Below are 15,700 nucleotides of genomic sequence, written 5' to 3' on the forward strand. Positions count from 1 at the left end.
CCACTCCCACGTGGCCGCCTCATTGTCCAGGCAAAGCAGGCCCAGGTCCAGGGCCCGCTTCTCAGGCCCAGGCAGGGGTGGCCTCTCTAGGCCCAGAGGCCCGCTGCCTGCCACCGCCACCCCTCCTGGCTCCCTCCTGGGGCTGGAGCCATCACCAGCAGGCAGTTGACCAGGCCGCAGGGCCCCCGTTTCAGGGCTGTCGGCCTGGGAGGTCATCCTGGGCACTGATGCCGGCCGGGCCACCTGGGCCTCTCCAAGGACTCCTAGGTCAGCACATGCTTCTGTGCAAGTCTGGGGCAGGGGGCACGCTGGGGGGCCCGAGGGGTCTGTCCTGGATGAAGGGGCTGCTTCGGTGCCCACACTGGCCAGGAGCTGATGAGTGGGAGCAGGTGTCTCAGTGGGAGGTGGCGGTGGTGCTGGCACCTGGCGGGGGGCGGGCATTTCCCCCTGCTTGGGGAGGCCCAGCACGGCAGGCACCTGCACAGGGAGCAGCCCCTGGGCCGTGAGCACCCAGGTGACAGGCAAGGGGATGCTGGTGGTCAGGGCGGGTGTCAGTCCGAGGGGCTGCATGGGCAGCTGAGCAGGGCTGGGGGCTGCAGGCAGGAAGCGTGGGACCTCGGGCAGGCCTGGCTTCCGGGTCGTGGTGGGGGCCTGAGACTGTCCCAGACTGCTCAAAGGGCGGCCCGCAGGGACCTGGCCAGAGCCCAGGGTGGGAGCGAGTGACAGGGCTCGTAAGGCAGGCAGGCGCTGGTCCTCATCTTTGGCTGAAGTCCCCAGCTCCTGCTGGGAGCCAGAAGCACCGGTGCTGGCTGCTGTGGGGGCCACGGACCCAGAGAGTCCTGTGCTTGAGATGGTGGGACTCAGGGCCGGGGGACTCTGGCGGGCTGGCGGGAGGGGCTGCTGGAGGACCACAGACGAGGAGATGAGCAGCTGTGGGGCAAGAGCCACGGGGCCCAGGGTGGCCTTCCTGGCAGGGGCCTCGCGGAGCCGTTTTTCGCGGAGCAGCTGTGACACAGTCTTCGGCCTGGGCCGGGGGCCCTGTGGGGCCAGCATGGGCGCTCGGGCAGAGGGGGACTTGGCCTGGCAGGGCTTCAGCTCTGTGCTCCTTGAGTCTGTGCTCTGTGCAGCATCCCGAGGTGGCACGTGGTGAGGGCGGCAACCTGTGGAGGGCGGACATCACTGTGACGGGCGGGGGTCCCAACGTCCAGCCTGGGGACACCACAGCCCCTGCAGCAGGTGCAGCTGGACACAAGGTACAGGCGCTGCTGTGGCTGGGAGGGGCACCAGCTGTCTGCTCCCAGGTCTCCTACCTCGCAGCTCCCAAGCAGCCTGAGTGTAGCTCCTGAATCCCAAACCAAGACTCAGCTAGCTGCGCTCCCCTGCCTGACTTCCTGCTGTCAACCCAGCCCCCACCTGGCTCTGCAACAGGAGTGACCATGGCAGCTGGCAGGCCAGGCCCTTGCTAAGGTAGCCCGGGTGCTGGGACTCACAGGAACAGGCTGTGCCCATCACCTGGGCTCAAATGCATGGCAGGCACATGAGCACCCACCCCCAAGAAATGCAGAGGCAGTACCTGGGGGGGCCAGGGCTCCAGAGGGCACCTGCAAGAGAAGGGGGTGTCAGCCAGCACAGTCCTCCCTGGGCCCTGCCCACTCCCCGACAGCTCAGAGCTAGGGCTACAGCGCCTCCCACAGGCACCTACGGGGACCAGAGATGTACGTGGTCCTCAGACACTGGTGACATGATGTTGGCCCCCTGGGTGACAGGGCTCTGGGGAGAGGCCTCCCGACTGCCCGCTTGTGTGTGCGTCTGGTGCCCCAGCTCCCCGGGGTTTGTGGTGGGTGGGCTGTTGGGGAGGCAGGCTCAGCACCTGCGCCCTGCCTGGAGCCAGACCCCAGGCTGCACCATCCTCACCCCTCACCCCTCATGCCTGCTACCTGCAGAGGATGTGGTGGGGGGCCCTGGGCACCAGGTAGGGGCGGCGTGGGCAGCTGTGTCTTTCTCTCTCGAACAACCTCCATGCAGCCAGCAGTATCGATCTGCATCAGCTAGGGCAGGTGAGACACAGTGTGCAGGGGCCAGAGGCAGAGCCCAGGCAGCACCACACCCACTCAGCCTCCCTGACCTCCTTCCTTCTCACAGGGCCCAGCACGGCTCCTCTGGTCCCCACGCCAGCTCCGACCCCCTCCCCAGGATGCCATTCAGCCGGGGGGCGGGATGCTCATCAGCTAGCTGCCCCTTCCACACGGCTCTGCTGAGGGCATGGCCACAGGACCGAAAACCTCAGAGAAGCAGACTGCAGGGAAGAGACCTGCTGCAGCCTCAGATCTCTGCCGAAGAACACACAGCTGTCACTGTGCAGGCAGCTCACCTGCATGCAGAGTGTGAACACGGGGGTGCTGGCCAGGTGGACTCGCTCCAACTGTGTCTTGATGCCATCGGCTAGGGGACAAGGCACACATGTGGGGCTCTCAGGTGCCAGGAGCCCCACAGCCACAGGTGGACAGACGGCAGGTCCCTCTCAGTCCTCCCCCGCATCTAGCTGCCCTTCCTGGCCCGGAAGACAGTGAGGGTGGAGAGGGTCCTCACTGCTCTTCCCCCTGCCTTCAGAGCTGGGGCCTGTCCCGGGCATGACCCACCGCCAGGGCCCCCACAGACCATGTGCACCAAGCAGGATGTGCCCCTTCCCCCATCCCAGGTCCCCAGACAAGGGCACCTCGAATCCGTGCCACCTCAGGTCTCTGGGGAGCCTGGACGCAGGGCAGGGTGACGTCGCCCACCCAGGGCGTCACAGCCAGCAGTAGCCTGCGCTCCAGGAGCCGCCGGTGCAAAGCACGTCTCCGGCGCTGCTGTCTGTTCTGGAAGGTTCCATGCCACAGCTGCCGCAGGTGGGGCCCATCCTCGCTGTCACCTGGGCCAGGCCCAGGGGGTGAGCCAGGCAGTGGCAGCTGCCTCAGCCTCTCCTTCTGCGGGCAGGAGGAGGTATGTGGGCTCCTAGGCGTGGAGGTGTTTAGTGCCCCCCTCTGCCTCAGGCCACGTAGGCAGTACAGGACGGGACGGGACCACTGAGGGCTGGGGACGTGGGTGGTGGTCACGAGAGTGCGCGTGCACCCAGACCCTCACCAGTGTGCAGCTCTGGGCGGCCGTGTTGGTCCTGAGCACCCTCTGCACCATCTCCAGGGGCACTGTCAGCAGACGCTGCCCACCCTGAAAAGACCACAGGCCTGAGGCCACTGCTGTAGACACCCAGGCAGGACACCTGAGCAGGACCTAGTGCATACGTGGGTGCCACTCACACTTGGAGAAGGTCCGCCTGAGAAAAGTGTGGGGTGCTCAGGCAGGGCTCCCGGGAGGAGGTGGCAGGTCCCTGAGGCCTGGCTCCCAGGACAGCCGCCTGGCCCTGCGATAGCGCTGGGGTGGAATGTGCTCGGGGGGCTGCCAGGCAGAACAGGGCCACCAGGGCTGTGCCCACACCCAGCATCTGAGTCCTCAAATACAGAGGGGTAGGCAGAGGCCCACACCCAGCCAGTCACAGGGCACACGGATAGGGCCCTGCACAGGGAGCCCGTGGGGGCTGTATCTCCTCCCTGCAGCATCCCCTCTCCAAGCTTGGAGGCCAGACATTTCAGATTCTTCCAACCCAAGTGCATCCCTGAGGCAGCTCACCCTCCTGGCCTCTAAAGCAAGCACCGTGGCAAAGCAGAGGCCACCAGCCTCTACGAAGGCCACTGCCTTGTGTGACTGCCATCAGCCAGAAGTGGGACAGTCTAGCTGGAGGGCGTGGCTGGTGGATAGGCCAGAGACCAGGCTGCCACACTGCCCGAGAACCCACCTCCATGACCCCCGAGCCCAAGTACCCCCACCTCTCCCCTGTACACATCTGGGGTGCCCCGGGGCCCACCTCAGGGGCTGCCTGCCCCAGGCTCGTGCGGGGGGAGTCCGCTGAGTGGGTGCTGTGGACCCCAGAGGATGCCTGCGCCTGTCTCGTGGTCTCCCCAGGAGCCAGGGCTGTTGGGGCGGCTTCAGGGTCCTGGCTGGTGCTCTGCCGGGCAGGAAGCCACAGGTCCATGTTGGGCACCACGTACTGCGGGGATGGCGGCACGCTGCCTGCCTCCTGGGGCTCCTCCGGCTCCGCCTCAGAATCCTCAGAGTCCCCACTGCTGCTGTTGCTGCCACTGCAGATGCCGTCGCTGTCCTCACTGCTGCCACCACTGCTGCTGGAACTCCACTGGATGCTGGGGCGCAGCCGCCGCCGCCGCCGCCTCTGCACCCTCTGCTTCTTCTGCGGGGAGAATGGGCCACTTGGGGACAACAGGCAGGCAACCCGGCCCCAGAGACAGGACAGCCTTGGGAGCAGGGTCCCGGGAAGAAGGCACACCATGGCCAGAAACTCCCACCCCCATCCTGTCCAGCGGGAACCCCAGCTCGGGCAAGCCCCTCACCCCAACCATGCTCTTCCACTTTCAGACACTGTATGGCCAGAAACTCCCACCCCCATCCTGTCCAGCGGGAACCCCAGCTCGGGCAAGCCCCTCACCCCAACCATGCTCTTCCACTTGCTCAGACACTGGGAGCCGGACCGGTTGGGGAGTTCAGAGGCAATTTTTGCCCAGTGACCTAAAAGGCAAAACGGCATGGAAACTGCTTCCTTCCAACTGTCTTTGGTGGCGACCAGTGACCAGCTTGCGGAGGAGGGCAGCTGTGTCCTTGAGGCTGGGCCTGTTCATGGGCTCCTGCCCCCGTCACAGGCTCAGCAGAAGTGGGGTGCACCCCCAACCTGGCAGCACCTGATTCTGGGGGGCGATGAGCCCCTCAGGGTAGCTCTGGCAAACATACAACCGAGAGTGAAGCCATTCACGTGGTCCCCACCTGCCTGCACATCTGCCCCCAGTTCCCAGGGGACAGTGCTGGCTCTGTCCTTCAGACAGACGGGTGGAACCTGGTGCTTTGCTTCCCCAGCACAGTAGGACAACAGACGACAGAGCCTATACTTTGACATCACCCTTAAACCTGGCAGTTCCACGGCTAGGGTTTATTCTGAGGCAATGCTATTAACCTGAACACCTGCTGAGAGGCTACGAGCGATTCTTCAGGGAAATGCCCGGTGGTCCCTGCAACGCGGGCACGACAGAACCTGTGAAGACACACAGGACATCTCTCCCCTTGGGCAGAGCAGCTGGCTGCACGCGGGCAGCCTGGCGGATGCCGACCCTTAGGGGAGCCATGCACAGGGCCAGGAGTGGGCACTCGGGCGAGGCTGGCCGGGGAGGAGCCCTGGTCCCGCCACTCCTTCCTGTCTGCCCGAACGTCCACACACAAGGTCTGCGGAAGCTGCGGCTCGGTGGCAGGCCCCCATCTGGCACTTGTGAGTGAGGGCCTGGGTTCTACCCCAGCCCCCAGAACGGGCGAGTCTGTGCGGAGAGCCCGGCGCCTGTGAGGACGTGACAGCGCTGCACTCGGGCAGGCGCCCGGGGCCCCCAGCGGCCCCCGCACCTCTGCATGTGTGTCCCGAGTGTGACGCCTGCGTAGAGCAAATGGCACGCTTCCCACGCTCACCAACACCGTGCTTTTCTATCAGCTCCATCAGCTGCGCCTCCTCTTCCGCGTTCCATCGCCCCTTCTTCAAGCTGACATGTAACCTCCTGAGATACCTGAAAGGGCCACCGAGACGGGCGTTTTAGACCGAGACCTCCCACCGCTGTCCAGCTTCTGCCTAGACTGCGACGCGACACCCTAAGTACAAGGACAATGTAGATGCACGGGGCTTCATTGAAAATTGATGCTCTTCTGTTTCAAAGGACACCATCAAGAAAGACCAGCCAAGGTGGCCATGGTATCTGCTAAGCGCCTGGGTTGGTAAGACCAAGCGGTACGTGGCCACGATGCAGGAGTTCTGCAAATGGCAAAGGATTTGAATAGCTGTCTCCCAGGAGAGAGGACACAGAGAGCCAGCAGGCACACACAGACGCCGTCCAGTGAGCCAGCCAGCCCCGCGAAACACAACATGGTCCACGCTGAGGAACCGCTTCACCCTAAGAGGCCACAAGGCCAGCTGCCGGCACAGGACAGTTGAGAATGAGCGTCGGAACGGGTGTGAGACACAGGGCCCTTCATACGGTGCTGGTGGACATAGGTGGTCTGGCTACTGCTGGTCCCTGGAAGGCTCAATGCGGGTTCTGTGGGACCCGACCACTCCACCTGGAGGGCTGCACCCGAAAGAGCCAACGTCCTGTCCACGTGAGAACCTGCAGACACGCTCAGAATGCACTCTGGAGTGACACGCATGGCCTCAAAGTTCCTCCAGAGGCTGGGCAGTGCCCCACTGTGGGTCCAAACCAGTTTCCTTGTCCACTGTGAACCACACGAGTATGCTGAACAGCATCTGTGTGTGGCTGGGCTGCCATTTCCCTGGGGTTCACGCCAGCTGACTGGGGCATCATCCTATGTTCTCCACTCTGAGGAATCGCCTGTTTCCCACACATCATCCAATACGACTGCCAAAGTACGTTGAGGGCTCCAACTTCTCCACACCCGTCACCCTCCCTTAAGAAAATGCACCACCACCCTGAGGCAGAGTGGATTCCACTGTGGCCTTTGTATTTCTGAGAAGTCGGACATCTTTTCATGAGCTCGCTGACTATCCTGCGAGAGGCATCTGTTTAAGACCTTGGCCTCAGCCCTACTGAGTTGGATTCTGTGTAACTGTGGAGGGCAGTCTCTTTCTATGATGGTCAAAATGTTTTAAAGTCGATAGACATGGTGGCACACACTGGCCAACTCAGCACGGGGAGGACTGCAGCTGGAGCCCAGCCTGGGCCACCTGAGGGAGACCCTGTCTCTTAAGATAACACTACCAAAGGGCTGGGGCGCAGCTTAGTGTGGAAGTCCTGCCTTCAGAGCCCAGTGCCATGGAGCTTTAGAGTTGAGTGCAGTGATGATCACACAGCTCAACGAACATTAAAAACCGCTGACCGTTCACTTCAGTTAAGGAGCTGTGCTAAAAAGGAGATGAGCTGCTGCCTGGGGCTTGCCCACCGACAACCAGGAGGACTTGATGCCAGGCTCAGGAGTACCATGCCCACGGAGTGGCCAGCAGCCAGCATCTTGCTTCAGTTACCAGCAGTACAGACACAAAATACAGGAAAAGCACCAGGGAGCTGGGTGGACCTCAGCAGGGGAAGCCCCTTGGGCCATGCCCCACCCAGTACAGCCCCCGCAAGCACCCTGCAACTCACCGGTCTCGGCACTGGGCATCGCTCCGGCCTGGCACCTCCTCCCGGATCTTAAACCAGTCCTGCTCCCCATACTTAGCAACTGCTCGTAGCAGTTTCTGCAGGGCACAACAGGCAGGTGAGCGAGGCCTCGTGGGCACAATCACCCAGGACAGCAGGCAGCCTCAGGGATAGTTCTCCTTGGGCCCCACAGACTCACAGCATCTTCGTCTGGGGCCCAGAACCCTTTTCTCAGGTTAGGATCCAAGCTCTTGGTCCACCGGTAGATCAGCTGCATGGAGTCTCTCCCTTCCATGTAGTAAACAACTGGGGGCGGAGGGGTCAGCTGGGGACATGGGGCAGCTGGGGACACAGGGTTGGCTAGGGGCAGAGGGGTCAGCTGGGGGCAACTTGGGACAGGGGCTCTGGGGCAGAGACGCCGTCTCCCACATAGAAGACAACTGGGCACTCATGGTGCCCCAGACACGGCCATCCAGAAGGCCAGCGGAAATCTCTGGTCTGCGGGAATTGAGCTGCGCAGAGCCGGGGGAGTGGCCTGGGCCTGGCGCATGCGCACTGCTTACTCTTGCGGTAGGGGACGTGACTCCCCAGGCGCATCTGCTGTACCAGCTGCGTGAGCATGCGGTCCTCCTCCTCTGTCCACTGCCTGCGCTTCAGGGCTCTGTTGTGCTGCTGGAACTGCTGCAGGCACTGGAAGGCGCTGCGGCCGGTCTTCCCAGGACCAAGAGAAACAAACAGGGACACTGGGCTTGGCCGGGCATCGGAAGGATGCGGGAGTGGCTGTGGGTGCTCCGGGGGACAAGGGAGGGATCCTCCTTTTCTAGCCCTGCCAGGATGGGCACAGAAGATCCCTGCCCAGGACCAGGAACGCCAGCAGGAGAGGGTACAAGTGTTCACGCTTAGAGAAGCCGCAAGACTTACTCAGGTGCAACCTGAGCACCCAGGAAGCCACAGGGAAGGGGAGAACACCTGCCAAGAGGCTGCCCAGCACCACTGCCCTCTCTAGGTGGGCTCTCGGGCCTCCCGGGGCAGCTGCGACACAGGATGCTGGGACCGTCCTGGTGTGGCATCCACAGCTGCAGAGATGCCCTTGGGGGTGCTGTGCTCAGCCAGCGCCCTGCCTGCTCTGCACCCTGGTTTCCTTGTGGGAAGGGGCTTCCCAGGGGCCTATCTAACCCTCACCCTACCCTGTCCCCACCGGCATGCTGCTCAGCAGAGGCCTCTGGGATGTCTGCTCCCCGAAGAGCACAGCAAAGGTCCCAGGACTCCCCCTCCCATCTACACAGTGTGACCTTCCAGGCAGACTCTGCTGCAGGCACCGACACATATGGCCTAGCACACGGAGCCTGGGCTCTCTCGACACCCAGGGCAGGCAGGAAAATCAGAGACCCCAGGCCGAAGGCTCCTGGCTGTCAGGGGCCTGGCGCCCTCTGAGGAAAGAAGTCTGGGCAGTGGTGAGGCTCTCGGCCTGGAGCCGGGGTTGGGGGGTGGCACGCATGGGGGCCCTGGGCAGCTGGATGGTAACTGCAGTGATTCTCGGGGAGGGAGAATCCAGAGGGAAGCTGCCAGCCATGGGAAGCAGGTCTGACTGCAGCCCAAGAGAGCAGACCCAGGGCCGTACGGAACGGATGGCCCAGCAGCAGTGCCAGGGCTGGAGGAAGACACGGGGAGGGGACGGGTGGCCTGAGCCATGGCACCCCACACCGTGGTCAACAGCAAAGGCCTGAAACAGTCAGGGGATCACAAGCCAGTCCAGTCCTGTGCTGCTTTCATAAAAGCAGATATAGCTCAGCAGCACTGCACCTGCCTGGCAAGCGCAGGTCCTGAGTTTGAGTCCCAGTGCCAGAGAAAAAAATAAAACACTGGGAAGGGGCAGCTTGTTAAAAAGTGGCAATACGGCCGGGGATTTAGCTCAGTGATGCCGTCCCCTGCCTCGCAAGCGCAACGACCCAAGTTCACTCCCCAGTACCTGCCCCCCCCAAACATGGCAATGAACGACAGCAGCCCTTTTCCACACAGGGTGGGGTGCAATGCAGAGTCCCAGGAGAACAGTAAGAGCATTTACCCACCAAATAGAATAGTGAAATCGTAAAGGCACACGCACCAAACTGCACAGCAGACACAGCTAGTAAGAGGCATGAGAATAGACCCTCAGCGCCGCTGTCAGGCTGTATGCAATGGCAGTGCACAACTTTTCAAACACCAGCTCCTGAGAGCAAGGGCCAGGACAGACTGGCCCCACTTTGTGGAGTGGAGCCCCAGGCCTGCAGCTCGAAGAATGTGCTTTCTTCTCCCCACCAGGATGATGGGGAGTTGCTATGGAGCCCAGGGGACCTCAAACTCGAAATCCTCCTGCCTCAGCCCTACCCAGAGCTGGGACTATTGTTGTGTATCCCTGCACCTGGCTGAGAACATGTTTTTTTTTTTGGGGGGGTACCGGGGATTGAACTCAGGTCCCTGCGCTTGCAAGGGAGAACAGGTCTTTTTAAAAAACGTTGTTTTGTAAGTTCAGTTTTGTGGGCTATAACTGTGTCCTCTGCCATGGAGCAAGTGATACAGCCTTTAAAAATGGAGACGTTCTCCAGCACCTTCTCAGGGTGTGACTCAGTGGACACAGGATAAACAGGGTAAGGCTCCAGGATATCTGCTGAAAGATGGGAAAACACATTCCCAGAAAACGCTGGGTTCAAAGGGCAGCGATAGCCAAAATTACAGATTCTCTAGAAACCAAGGGAAGAACATTCTGTGCCACACTCTTCTCAGAAACAAGGCCTCAATCGCCTTCACCGGTAGAGACCAAAGGCCCAGGAGACACCCTGAAGGTCAGAAGGAGACCCTGGCACTTACACCATCCACAAGGGCGGCGGGGAAGCCACAGCCCATGTTGCTCACAGCTGTGGGGCCAGACACACAACCGAGAGGACTCCAGGGCCTGGCCCAGTCCCGTCCTTACCCCCAGCTCCTCGGCGACCAGCTGCCATTGCAGGTGGCCATGTGTGGCAGCGATGGCCATCAGCTGCCCCACCTCCTCCACGCTCCACTCCTGCTTGTTGATGCTCGGGTGCTCAGAGCTCTGCCAGAACTTCTGGATCTCCTCTGCGCTGCGGCCACCTTCAAACTGTACAGAGGGCACAGCCTGCTGACCCGAACCCATGCCTGGGACGGCTCCGGGCTGAGCTGCCTGTAGCCAGCACATCCAGGACCAGTAGGAAGTGGAACCTTCAATTTACCTGGCCCCAAATGCAAAGCCAGGAGTCTCCGAGATCGCCCATCTCAGAGGGGCCTCAGGTTAGGCAGGGAGGGCCCAAGGCCACAGCTGCACCTCCTGTTAGACACCAGAGTGTGCATAGCCTGACTACCCAATACGACCTGCTCAGCCTCAAGGAAGCTGGCCCGGCCCTGTCCCACTTACATTGATTTTGGAAATCTTCTCCCAGTCGTGGGGGTCCAGCCTGTTCCCCAGCAGGGCCTCCTCTGGGAGCTGGCTGGCGAAAGGCACAGGATGTTGGTGTCATGCTGGCCTGCAGTCCATCCCCAGACCCGGAAGGCCTCACTTACTTAATATCCTGGATCTCCTGCTCCGCACACCTGGCCTGCTCCTCCAGGGCCTGCCTCTCTGGCTCACTGGAGACCTGGCTCTGCTTCTGGCGCAGGTACTCGAGCCTGCAAGGCATGGCAGAGGTAGGAAGGCTGTGGATGGTGCCATGTGGAGGGGAGCACAGGGCTGGGCTGGGGCAGGGCTGCAATGTGGCAAGTCCTTGGAGGCCGGGCCTACACTTGCATCTGCCTTTCTCTACTGCCTTGGCCCCTCACTGCAGCACCCCTCTGGGGTGTCCGTAGGCCTGGTACGGTGTCCCCCAGGGCAAGAGGCTCGGTGCCTACTGGTTGCTCTGTGTCTCAGAGCCCGGCCCACACTGCTGAACCGGGGCAGAGCAGACAGAGACAGCTGCTGCCCTGCGGGGGCTGGAAGGGGAGCCCATGGGAGGCACCGCCCTATGCCATCCACCAGGGCCACAAACCCTGACTACCCCAAGCCTCAGGCAGCTGGGAAGCGCTGCCCAGTGCCTGCCTGTCCTACTGCTCCATCCCAGAGCTACGGATCCTGACTACAGGCCACGCAGGTACTGGGGGCAGACCCAAGGGCCACGAACACACATTCAGCCCAGCCCAGACCTCATGGCTGTCACTCAGGTGCCACCTGACTCTGAACATGTGGCAGTAGCATGTGGCACAAGTAGCATGTGGCAGTACCCTTGCAGCCCAGGTGGCACGGTGGGTGCCCTATGGTTACGCGATGTTCCCCACACGCAAGTCCACAGGCTTTGTGGACAGCCCCATCCTCACAAGGGAAGCAGAGACCAGAAAAGAGAAACGGCTCGAACCATGCAGCTGAGCACTTGACTGTGACACAGAGCGCCTCCTTCACAGGTGGGTGGAGCTGGGCCATGGGGAGCCCCCCAGGGTTGGTGGGCAGCACAGGGCGGGAGCCTGGCTGTCCCACCTCTGCCTCAGGAAGCTGCACAGCCCCGTTTCCAGACTTACTTCAGCAGCTTGGGCTGGAGCAGGCGCTGCAGGCGGTCGCTCACCACTGACTTCCTGAGCAAGGCCTTCTCCCAGTGCTTCCCTGAGGAGGAAGGTGTGTCACGGCTCATGTCCCTAGGATGCACACTGCGCCCTTCCTCCCCAGCCTTGGGCACCGTGACTGGCCTCGTGGAGGCCCTTTTGGACATGAGGTGGGCAGCAGGCAGGCCCACCCACCAGCCTCTGTCCAGCCAACAACCCTGCCAAGGCCCGGCAGCAGTGGGGCTAGGTGTTTCCAGAAAAGGTGGGAGAGATACAGGAAGCGGGGCTGGTCCTGGCAGCCAGCATCTTCAAAAGGACCCTGCTCACGGTGGGGAAGACAAGGGTCAAGGCCACAGGAAATGGGTCTGTGAAGGGCAGTGCCCTCCCCTCCTAGTCCCCATGCTCAAGGACCCAGGAGAGTTGCTTACACTTGGTCACCAGGAGCTGCTCAAAAGCCTTGATTCCCTGGGCAGCTTTCTCCCGGGTATCTTCGTTGGCAGGAGGCCCCTGTGTCACAGTGCACAGCAGAATGACATGGCAGGCTATGCAGTCACGTGCAGGACCCAGAGCCCCCTTCCCCTCCCGCCATCCTTCTCTTCCCAGGGCTGCTACCGCAGGAACGGGCTGGGCGCGACCTGACCAGCATGGGGTGGCCAGAAGCTCCAGGTGGGGCGAGCGGCACAGGCCTGCCACGAGCAGCACCAGGCTCTGCGGTGGGGACTTGCCGACGGCCCTGGCGCCACGCCACCTCAGGGAAGCGCACCCAGGCTACCTACTCCACGGCAGAGGTCAGCACGCAGGGGCGCCAACTCCCACCTGGGGACGAGGGGGCTTTGAGGAAGGAGAACGTGGCTCTGAAGAACCCAGGAAAGCCTGGGACCACGCAGGGCTGGCTGAGGGGACTGAGAGCCTTCCTGGAGGAACCGCACCACGCTGAGCACAGCAGGGTCCCAGCCACTCACCACTCCGGTGACCTTGTCCTTAAAATATGGCTTCATGAAGTGTCCCATGTACATGTGTGGGGCCAGGCCTTGGCCGTCCTTCACCCTGGGGCCTTGGGATCCGGAGAGGCCCCACAGGATCTCCTCCTGGGACAGAAGCAGGGCAGAGGGCGTCAGGTGCAGGGTGCGCGGGGCTCAGAGCCAGGAGCAGCTGCCGCTCAGGGGCCTCCTACCTGCTGCTCCCGGTTCTGGGCCAGCAGCAGGCTGACCTCGGCCAGCTTCTCCTGGATGACCTCCTGGTAGACCATGTTCAGTTGCAGACAGGTCTCGGGGTCCTCAGGGAGGGCTTTATCCTTGGGGTCCTCCTCGTCATCGCTGGCTTCACCCCACCTCTCTTCTGCCTGGAGAGGAACAGAATGGCAACCAAGGACATGGACACGAGGACAGCCCCCACCTCAGCCCCGGCTCCCACTGCCGGGCCCTGGGACACAGAGGTAGCTTCAGCATAAGACCACCATGTGTGGAAACAAGAGGTGACCTGGCGGGCGACAGGGGCATGGCCAGCGACTGCGAGGGGCGCATCTGGGGCGGGTCAGTGTGAAGAAGCAGGCAGCTCCCATTGCTTCCTCCCTGGCACCACGGAGGAAGCTGCCCGCAGAGCTCTGTGCTTAGTGCTTAGAGCTGGAGATGCAAAAATGCCCACAGGGAAAGCACCACACACCACAGAGCCGCCTCAATATCCGTGAGAGGGCCCATGTAGCCCCTCAACATATGGGGCGACTCCATACCACCTAACAGATGGTGGGAAAAACAAGCAAACTGCAAATCTTTCCAAATAAACAAGAAATGGTTAATAACACCTGGCACCACGGAGTCCAACCGGCACTGTCCTGGGTTCTTCACACTCACTGCCAGCACAGCTGACCCCACATCCAGTTGGGAAAGGGACACAGTAGACATGGGCACAGCATGTGGTCTTTCTCGTGACACCGAGTAGAATGTGAGAGAGTCAGCATCGGCTGGGGAAAGCCAGCAGGGCAAGCACCAGGCTGTGAGTGGTGGTTATTTCTGAGGCCAGTTTTCGTTTTGAGAGTAAGTACTTTGTGGCAGCTTGTTGTTGTAACACCTTTAACTTTTACAGAACAGAAAAACTAAAAGGAGTCAGACTGCACCCTGCTGGGCTATTCCAGCGGTGGGGGGAGCAGCATTACCAAGACTCGGGGGCCAGCGACTTCCAAATCCTCCGGAGGCAGCGATTCTGTCAGAAACACAAGGGCACCATGTTGGGACCAGAAGACAGAGAGAGGGAGCATGGGGCAGGGAAGCCCAGGGAAGAAGAGATCCTGGGGGCCAGAGCCACGGGGACCGTCCAGGTTGATGGGCTGAGCCCCGGAGCACCTCTCCTCCTAGAGTGGCGTGGTCACCTAGAGCCCAGGCAGTTGGCAGGGGGACTGGATGTGTGTACGGTCAGGAGCTAGGCAATGAGGGACAGGGGTCAGCTCTGTGGTCGGGGTAAAGGCATGGGCCACACTAAGGAGAAAACTGCACGGCTAAAAGGACCGCTAGTGACCCACAGCAGTCCACCCACACCCCAAGAAAGGCAGGTGCATGGGCTCACCGGCATCAGAATCTGAATCAAGACTTGATTCTGAGATGTCCACGGGGATGCTGGAGGAGCTGGGGTCCAAAATCCTTTCCAGCTCCTTAATCTCCTTCGATATTTTCTCTCTTTCAGCATCTATGTCCATGACTTGTACCTGCCTCCAAAACACATCACACAATATTAGGGTACAAGAGAATGGCCAAATCCCACGCTGCCATGCCACTCTCTGGAGGAAGAGTGAGGCACAGGCCCAGCCCTGGTGCTGCAGCCCACCAGCCTTCTGGACCCCAACTTCTTCTTTGTGCTCTGCTTTGTCAGGAGTGAACATCCTGTGAACAAGACAAGCAACTCAGGCGGAGGCCAGGTGGACAGCAGCACGGCCCACCAGCCTGGTCTCCCTGCTCCCAGCCCAGCCCTACGGCTCCAGTGGCACGGCATCCAGCGCTCCATATATGGACTGCACATGCAGAGGGCACCTGACAGGTGACACTGCACTGGGACAGCACCGGAGGAGGACTCCTGGGGAAAGGGTCCATCTGTTCCTGCTCTCTCTCTAACCAGAATAGCACCTGGCAGAGGCCTGACACTGCACAAGCACCCACTGAAGGAGTCAGGAGGCTTTTTCCTTAGGAACAGTGGTGAGCAAAGTCTAACAGGGAAAGAAGCTGAAAGAGAAATCCGGGAAGATAAGGCACCGGCAAAGAATATTCCAGAAAAACACGCCCACACACAGGGGGTCAAAAGGCAAAGAAACAGCTGCCCCTGTCCTTGGCATCCCCTGCCGTCAGCAACAACACAAAACACCCGCCAGCAGGTGCCCTCCAAGTGTACCAGGCCTGCACCTCACTTATGCTGGGAAAAACTTGTCAACCTGCAGACCACCCACGAATGGAGGAGGGATCTGCAAAGCTGCCATGCCCAGGCAGGCCAGGGTGGGAGCAGCTGCTCTCTTCTGGAGGCCTGGACTCAGAGGAAGGGGCAGCTTGTGTTTTGAAGCCAATGTCACCTCCTCTCCAGCGCCCCCCCCCGCCCCATGTCACTCAGGTGAAGCAGAGAGGTCAACGTCACAAGTTCAAGTCCTGAGTCCCAGCCGGCCGCCTTCCCCAGCACCAGGGCCGCCCCGTTCCGCCCGGACTGTCCCTCCAGCGGGCAGAAGGTCAGAGTTCCCAGGGGGACTTCAGGCCCATGGGGTGGCCAGGCACAGCGCTGCAGCCCGGGCTCAGATCCTCCCCTCAGGCCGCGCCCCATAAACCGTTAATGCAAGAAGTCCCCGGCGCCCTTGAGGACAGCACGGCCCAGGGTGGGTGCTGCGTGCGCCGGCCGCGGGAACTCGCGAGGTCTAGGGGTGCAGGAGGCCCGGG

General features: G+C 61.6%; 1 protein-coding gene across 1 annotated transcript in view; it reads right to left on the reverse strand.

Moving 5' to 3' along the window:
* Snapc4 (small nuclear RNA activating complex polypeptide 4) overlaps positions 1 to 15,700 on the reverse strand; it is an 18,673-nt gene that overhangs the window by 2,531 nt on the left and 442 nt on the right. The window contains exons 2-22 of the mRNA XM_010608971.3: positions 14,355 to 14,493; positions 13,948 to 13,994; positions 12,970 to 13,137; positions 12,758 to 12,883; positions 12,224 to 12,302; positions 11,775 to 11,856; positions 10,791 to 10,895; positions 10,645 to 10,717; positions 10,186 to 10,350; positions 7,796 to 7,943; positions 7,432 to 7,538; positions 7,236 to 7,330; positions 5,557 to 5,651; positions 4,538 to 4,617; positions 3,902 to 4,282; positions 3,124 to 3,207; positions 2,717 to 2,966; positions 2,372 to 2,442; positions 1,938 to 2,048; positions 1,574 to 1,601; positions 5 to 1,160 (exon numbers count right to left, since the gene is read on the reverse strand). Coding sequence (XP_010607273.1) covers positions 5 to 1,160; positions 1,574 to 1,601; positions 1,938 to 2,048; positions 2,372 to 2,442; positions 2,717 to 2,966; positions 3,124 to 3,207; positions 3,902 to 4,282; positions 4,538 to 4,617; positions 5,557 to 5,651; positions 7,236 to 7,330; positions 7,432 to 7,538; positions 7,796 to 7,943; positions 10,186 to 10,350; positions 10,645 to 10,717; positions 10,791 to 10,895; positions 11,775 to 11,856; positions 12,224 to 12,302; positions 12,758 to 12,883; positions 12,970 to 13,137; positions 13,948 to 13,994; positions 14,355 to 14,484 — 3,581 coding nt within the window. The 5' untranslated portion in view covers positions 14,485 to 14,493. The remainder of the gene's footprint in view (positions 1 to 4; positions 1,161 to 1,573; positions 1,602 to 1,937; positions 2,049 to 2,371; positions 2,443 to 2,716; positions 2,967 to 3,123; positions 3,208 to 3,901; positions 4,283 to 4,537; positions 4,618 to 5,556; positions 5,652 to 7,235; positions 7,331 to 7,431; positions 7,539 to 7,795; positions 7,944 to 10,185; positions 10,351 to 10,644; positions 10,718 to 10,790; positions 10,896 to 11,774; positions 11,857 to 12,223; positions 12,303 to 12,757; positions 12,884 to 12,969; positions 13,138 to 13,947; positions 13,995 to 14,354; positions 14,494 to 15,700) is intronic.

This window comes from Fukomys damarensis, unplaced genomic scaffold, assembly GCF_012274545.1.
Source record: "Fukomys damarensis isolate Sample0158 unplaced genomic scaffold, DMR_v1.0_HiC HiC_scaffold_36, whole genome shotgun sequence".
Taxonomy (NCBI): domain Eukaryota; kingdom Metazoa; phylum Chordata; class Mammalia; order Rodentia; family Bathyergidae; genus Fukomys; species Fukomys damarensis.